The 7,869-nt window shown below is 38.2% G+C and overlaps 1 protein-coding gene across 3 annotated transcripts in view; it reads left to right on the plus strand.

Moving 5' to 3' along the window:
* Window positions 1-7,285, plus strand: part of GPRC6A (G protein-coupled receptor class C group 6 member A) — a 29,194-nt gene extending 21,909 nt beyond the window's left edge. For all 3 annotated transcript variants that reach the window (XM_017549199.2, XM_017549209.2, XM_017549215.2), the window contains 2 exons: window positions 3,231-3,354; window positions 6,114-7,285. In XM_017549199.2, the coding sequence (XP_017404688.1) occupies window positions 3,231-3,354; window positions 6,114-7,228 (1,239 nt within the window). In that variant the 3' untranslated portion in view covers window positions 7,229-7,285. The remainder of the gene's footprint in view (window positions 1-3,230; window positions 3,355-6,113) is intronic.
* The last annotated feature ends 584 nt before the right edge of the window (window positions 7,286-7,869 follow it).

Here is a 7,869-nt window from a genome sequence, read left to right on the forward strand (position 1 = left end):
TTTTTGTATTTTTAGTAGAGACGGGGTTTCACCATGTTGACCAGGATGGTCTTGATCTCTTGACCTTGTGATCCACCCGCCTCGGCCTCCCAAAGTGCTGGGATTACAGGCGTGAGCCACGGCGCCCAGCCTGTCTGTACCTTTTCTTAGTGATCTTATCCAGGTTTGGGTGCTTTAAATAATATCATTATATGGGAGGCTGATGACCACTAAATTTTTATCTTCTGACTTCCAAACCAAACAAATATACAACTGCCTAATTGACATCTGTACCTGGACGTGTAACAATCAACTTAAATCTCCAAAACAGAGCTGGCATTCTCTCCCAACCTACTTACCTCTCAATAAATAGCAACTCCCTTCTTTTAGTTGCTCATGAGAGAACCCACTGGGATGCTTGTCACCTCTCTTTCAGTCACACTCCATAACCAATGAGTTTTACTTTCAAAATGTGTCCAGAACCTGACCACTTTTTACTACCTCCACTGCTGTTGCAATAACTTCTCACCCAGATTACTGTAGAAGGTTTTCTGCCTCCGCTCTTATCCCTTCCATCTGTTTATTTTGTTGTTGTTGTTGTTGCTGCTGCTGCTGTTTACCCAAGATGAATTTTTGCTCTGTTGTCCAGGCTGGAGTGCAGTGGCACGATCTCAGCTCACTGCAACCTCCGCCTCCCAGGTTCAAGCAATTCTCTGGCCTCAGCCTCCCAAGTAGCTGGGATTACAGGTGTGTACCACCACGCCCAGCTAATTTTTATATTTTTAGTAGAGTCTGGGTTTAACCATGTTGGCCAGGCTAGTCTCAAACTCCTGACCTTGCAAGCCACCTCCCTTGGCCTCCCAAAGTGCCAGAATTTCAGGCATGAGCCACCACACCCGATCCCCTTCAGTCTGTTTTCAAAACAGAGATGAGAGTGATCCTATAAAATATAGTGCTCTGCTCAGAATCCTTTGATGACATCCTATTTCTCTGAGGGTAAAAGCCAGTGTCTTTATAAATTCTACACAACCTACCCCCAGTACCTTCCTGACCTTATGTCCCACCCTCCCCTTACTCTACACCCCTCCTGCAATCCCACAGGCTTTCAGTCTTCCATGCATGCCTTCCCTTTTCCTAGCTCAAGGACTTTCTCCTTGCTATTTTCTTTGCCTATAACAGTTTTCTCTGATGTTCATGCAGTTAATTTTCTTATCCCATTTTGTCTTTGCTAAAATGTCACCACCTCAGTGAGCCCTTCCCTGGACACCTTATTTAAAATTGCAACATCAACCTAGTAGTTCCTATTCACTGCCCTATCCTTATTTTTCTCCTTAGAACTTACAACTATCTGTCATTCTCTACATTTTGCTTATTTTAACTCTGTCAGTCTTGTCCACTAGAACTTAAGGTCTATGAGATAAAATATTTGTGTTTCATTCCCCACTGTGTCTTCAACAATTAGAACAGTGCCTGACATACAGCTAGGCACTCAACAAATACTTGGTGAATGAAAGAATGAACATAGTAATGCTGTACACGATTTCCCTTAATCTGATTTCCCCTGGCTGTAAAAGCTTTAGTAAAGATACTTTTTCCTTAAAAGACAGGAATGTAGCCATTCTTCTTTGTTCTCAAACTGTCAGTGTTATCCTCTTCATTTTCCTTATCACTGTCCTCACAACTGCTTTACAAACCCAGCACTCTGCTAAATACCGTAACTCACACTGAAACTTTTAAAACATGCTCTGATTCGTTTTCTGTTTGAATACAAAGAGGATTATTATTTTTGCAAGTAACATTGTTAATTGTTATCAATACTTATCTCCAGACTCTGTAGGGAATTCACTTAATCAAGAGAAGGTGATAGAATGACAGATAACTAAGTGAGGCTCTTAGGGACTAAATGGAAGAGGTTGACCGCTACGAAAAGTGAGACAAACCTTTCTTTCTGTTGGAGACACCCATAATTATTTTTAGGATACATTAAAAATCAACAACATCTGAGATCATTTAGGTCAGATTTTAGGATTTGTCAATTTGCATGCTAGTTGGGCTATTTACATTTCTGGTAAATCACCAAAACTCATAGTACAAAACATCAGATAATCCTAAATCAATTGAAGTCTAAAGTAATCAATACAATATTTTAGGGCGTCTTTGCTCTTGATGCAGAGGGAGAGAAGGGACCCTAACAATGTCTGGCTTTATCTCATAGTTAAATCTTTCTGTGTCCTCTGAGTACCCTCTAGGAAAATGAATACTTTAAAAGTTTGCTGTGGGGAATTCACAAGGCATATATACTGCCTGCTGAAGACCCAGGTCAGCAATAACTGGAGAGAAAAAGAAAACCAGTGCTTGCAGACCCAGGATACTGAATCTTTTCTTTTCTCTCTGAGGCAGATCATTTGCATCTTCCAGAGAGAGACTGGTTAGTTTAGTACTTCAATTATGTTCCAGAGTAAGAAATAACTGATAAAAGAATCTTGAGAAAGATTCATTTAACCATTCTGCTCTGCTCCAAGGGTAAAATTGACATGATAAAGTAGATTTTTCTCACAAGATGTACCATGAGAAAGGGCCCATAAATGGAAAATAATAACACAGCCAAAATGCAACTAGCTAGAGTTCTATAAAAGTAGAATGCTGCATGTGATTCAAATTGTGACATGCATATTATAACTTGAATTCTCAAGATGATTTGAATATTATTTCTATATTTAGAGCTGTCTTTTAAAACTAATATTCTAATATTAAATTAGAGAATATTAAATTTTATTTTAAACTAAATATGTTTCTTTTTTTTTTATTTTTTTTTTAGAGTTTGACAGGACATGCTCCTTCACAGGATAACAAGAACTTTCTTTTAAAGAATGCAAAAATCTAGTCATTTGCTATTTTCTTATCTAGTGGAACCCTTCATTCAACATGGGATTGAAACTTACCAAACCATTATTCTTTAGTTCTATTACTATGCATTTCTCCCTCTGCTAGGGACTTCTGAAAGGGCTAATTTCCATAATTTGCTTACAGAAGTTATTAATGCAACAAAAACTGTGTTCTTCTTAAAGCAACTTCTCCATCCTAAAAGCTTGTTTACATTTTTCAAGATGGCAAAAAGATTCTATAATCCTATGAAAAAAAAAAGCCACAATAGTATTTAGTAAATATATCTTTAAATTAAGCCAAGGATAAGTGATTAGGATAATTCTTTTTACAAATTTACTTGTGATTTCTTTTCACTTTTAATATAGAAAATTCAATCTAAATGCTCCAAAGAATGCAGTCCTGGGCAAATGAAGAAAACTACAAGAAGTCAACACATCTGTTGCTATGAATGTGAGAACTGTCCTGAAAATCACTACAGTAATCAGACAGGTAATTACAGTCACTCCACACAGACAGTGATATACCTGAACCATTCCTCTGAGGCTTTTTTTTTCTTTGCATGAATTTTATTTTGGTTTGTTATTTCATTCAAAAAAATTGAAAAAGCTTCCTGTGCTCCTGTAAAATTAAATTCCAGTGAAATTTCATTTTATCTTGGAATTTGCGCTACTGTATCAACAGGTGCACAACCAATAAATAATAGAGTTGTAAAAGTTACTTTACTTCCAAGGGAAAATGTCATTCCTTCACTCATACTTTCTAAAGTATGCAACTCTTAAAGTGATGCAAGTCAATTTTGTCCATGTATCCCTATACAGATGTGCTTGGCTTGTAACTGAGGTATAAAAAATGCAAATAGGTAAATATTGAATTAACTAAACATAATAGAAACCCAGAGGCACCTGGAATTAAGAAATAGGTGTGCACATCCTGGAAATCTTATTAAATCTACCAAGAAGCAAAAGTTAAACCTAGAAGAAACTTCTGTTAGGCAAGGGACCAACTATTGACAGGGATGAGATGTTAGTAACTGATTGTTTGCCAACCATATCTTTAAAAATTTGACAAGATGAAAGCAAATTACACAAATTACAGTACAAGAGTGAGGTCAGCAGCCTTAGGAGCCTTAAAAGAAACTATGAGCCCTTCCCCTGGAGTAAAGCCTACTTTAAAAGCATCAGATTTCCTTGTTTATTGGAGCATTCCCATTCACCTTGCAGAAAAGCTGAGAATTCCAAAACTGGAATAGTCCCCAAATACCTATTCTTTTTGCTTATTGCCTTCAAGGAGAAAAGTATACCAATGAAAATATTCCAAGATTCATGTTCTGTTATTGTGTCACAAAAAAATGCCATTTATTCCAACCTGAGAGTATCAGAACTTTATATCTACCTGCATTTTATTATCTCACATTTAAAAATGTCCCTTTCTCTGTGTATATTTAATAATGTATATATTAGTGGAATTGAGCATTTAAATGATCAATAAATAAAAATGCTACACCACTGCCTAAAAAACTAGATAATTAGGGAGGGAGTTTTTCAGGCAACATGGTAACTAGCAATTATCTTCCAAATGAGAGAAATAAAAACACCAATGAGTATGTAACATTTATTTTCCATAAAGATGAATGGGACTCTTTAAAGGCTGTACCTGGGTTTTCTTTTGGTAACCAGGGTAAGTCACTTCCGTAAACAAATGTAGAAGACTGAAGACACATTGGAGGATAAGCTAGGAGTTAGGAAAACCCAAAGGATACCACCTGCTATTCCTCTCTACATCTCTAACACACAACTCTCATACCTAGATAAAGCTAATAAACATCCACTGGACAAACGAAATGACAGACACTAGCAACTGTGGTTATGGGGCAAGCAGAAAAGAACAGATATTTTTAAGGGAATGGAGTTCAGAAAGAGGAGGAGGCTGGAAGAATCATGAAGTTTACAAACATAAATACAACATTACTTTGAGGCTAATAAAGAACACACAATTTTAAAGAGTTGTACAGGCACTGTGGGGTGTACTCAGATGAAGGCCCTGACAGAGGCCTTTGGATGTAGCTGGGACTCACCAACTTTGAGTGGCTGGAATGGGGAACAAATGTAATATCACTTCTAGAGACACAACTCTAACATCAGCTATTTGTACTTCCCTGCAGCCAGAATCAGCATAAATACTTTTCAACCATCACTACCCAGTTCAAGAGGCTCAGATTTACCCACTACTTGGAGAAAAAAATAAACTTTAATTCTTCATCAATTGCCATGGATTACAATTTTCCATTATCTCACTTTTAAAAAGACACTTCAAGCTCTTAGAGTGATCTAGCCATATTGGCTCTGCTTTTAAAAGAATTGCACCTTTATTCACTATAGCAGTTCCCACCCATTGAGTGTCTACTATGTGTAATGCTCTGTATGAAGCATTTTACATTTACTATCTCATTGAGTATGGAATCCCAATGAGGCAGGATCTTTTTATTTTATTATTTGTTGAGAGATTGGAGATTCTGAAGTAGGCTCAGAAAGTTCAGCTAGTTTGTTCAAGTTTACAGGAATTATAAGTGGAAGAGATAAGGAAAGCTATGTCTGATTCCAAAGCCTTATTCTTAAAGTGCTGGAACTGGCCAGGTGCGGTGGCTCATGCCTGTAATCCCAGCACTTTGGGAGGTTGAGGCAGGTGGATCACGAGGTCAGAAGTTCAAGACCAGCCTGGCCAAGACGATGAAACCCTGTGTCTACTAAAATTACAAAAAATTAGCTGGGCATAGTGGTGGGCACCTATAATTCCAGCTACTCAAGAGGCTGAGGCAGGAGAATCTCTTGAACCCAGGAGGCAGAGGTTGCAGTGAGCAGAGATCACGCCACTGCTGCACTCTCGCCTGGGCAACAGAGCAAGACTCCCTCCCAAAAAAATAAGAGTGCTGGAACCGTCACATATAATAGCAAATGCATAAAAGGTTAGCATCTATTGTGAGTATATTTATTTCCTAAACATTCACAATCCAGCTGGCTTTTTTTCTTTCTCTTTTTTCTCTTTCTTTTCCTTTCTCCTCACTTTTACCCTTTCTCTTTCACTTTCTTTGAGTTTGTGCATGTTTTATTTTAATAAGTAACCAATGTGACAATCATCTATATCTGTTCTCTCATCAGAACTATTACAGAAGAGGAATCTCATTTGTAGTATTGTGGACTATCACCTAGTTTAAATGTTGACAATGTACCTGCATCTCCTCTGTCTTTTAGATATGCCTCACTGCCTATTATGTAACAACGAAACTCACTGGGCCCCTGTTAGGAGCACTGTGTGCTTTGAAAAGGAAGTGGAATATCTCAACTGGAATGACTCCTTGGCTATCCTGCTCCTGATCCTCTCCCTACTGGGAATCATATGTGTTCTGGTTGTTGGCATAATATTTACAAGAAACCTGAACACACCTGTTGTGAAATCATCCGGGGGATTAAGAGTCTGCTACGTGATCCTTCTCTGTCATTTCCTCAATTTTGCCAGTACGAGCTTTTTCGTTGGAGAACCACAAGACTTCACATGTAAAACCAGGCAGACACTCTTTGGAGTGAGCTTTACTCTCTGCATCTCCTGCATTTTGACGAAGTCCCTAAAAATTCTGCTAGCCTTCAGCTTTGATCCCAAATTACAGAAATTTCTGAAGTGCCTCTATAAACCGATCCTTATTATCTTCACTTGCACAGGTATCCAGGTTATCATTTGCACACTCTGGCTAATCTTTGCAGCACCTACTGTAGAGGTGAATGCCTCCTTGCCCAGAGTCATCATCCTGGAGTGTGAGGAGGGATCCATACTTGCATTTGGCACCATGTTGGGCTATATTGCCATCCTGGCCCTCATTTGCTTCATATTCGCTTTCAAAGGCAGGAAATTACCTGAGAATTACAATGAAGCGAAATTCATAACATTTGGCATGCTCATTTACTTCATAGCTTGGATCACATTCATTCCTATCTATGCTACCACATTTGGCAAATATTTACCAGCTGTGGAGATTATTGTCATATTAATATCTAACTATGGAATCCTGTGTTGCACATTCTTCCCCAAATGCTATGTTATTATTTGTAAGCAAGAGATTAACACAAAATCTGCCTTTCTCAAGATGATTTACAGTTACTCTTCCCATAGCGTGAGCAGCATTGCCGTGAGTCATGCTTCACTGGAGTCCATGCACAGTAATGTCACAATGACCAATCCCAGCTCTAGTGACAAGTCTGCAACCTGGAAGAAAAGCAAAGAACTTCAGGCGCAAGCATTTGCACACATATGCAAAGAAAATGCCACAAATGTATCTAAAACTTTGCCTCGAAAAAGAATTTCAAGTATATGAATTAGCCTGAGGAGATGCCACATTCCAGAATAAAATGTTTCCAGAGTATTTGCATCTAAGATGTGCATTTAATTTCCCAGCAAATGTGTCATATATATTTCCTCACCACCATCTTTATCAAGTTTTAGTTGAACAGTCACTCTGTCCAATAACCTATTTAACAAATAGAATTGAACCTTCAGCCTGAAACTCCTTTCATTTCTTACCACTTTCATTGGCCTCCATCTTTACCAGCTTCTTCTTAGGCACATCGTTAAAGACTTCTCTTCCATTCAAAGTTGTCCTCTGATGTGTCATCCTTACTCTGTTCTCAACCACATCTTTTCAAATCTCTTTGTATGGATTATCCTCTCTTGAGCAATTTTACTCTTCCCCTTCCACTGCTCAGTGCAGTTGTACAAGCATTTGAGCAATTACCATGAACCAGGTGATATGCTAAATAACAAGGTACAAAAGCAGCAAGGTATCACTGCTGATCTCAAGGAGTTCAAAATCCAAGGAGAGACAGGCACATATAGACATCTTCAATCAGTGTGAGGAAGTCTATGATTATAACATATGTAGAACACTATAGTAGTATAGAGAAATGGTACTGAACCACACTGGGGCAGGATGGGAGGGTTTAAGAGAAGATTTTAAAT

The sequence above is a fragment of the Cebus imitator genome, unplaced genomic scaffold (genome assembly GCF_001604975.1).
Source record: "Cebus imitator isolate Cc_AM_T3 unplaced genomic scaffold, Cebus_imitator-1.0 Scaffold11, whole genome shotgun sequence".
Lineage (NCBI taxonomy): Eukaryota > Metazoa > Chordata > Mammalia > Primates > Cebidae > Cebus > Cebus imitator.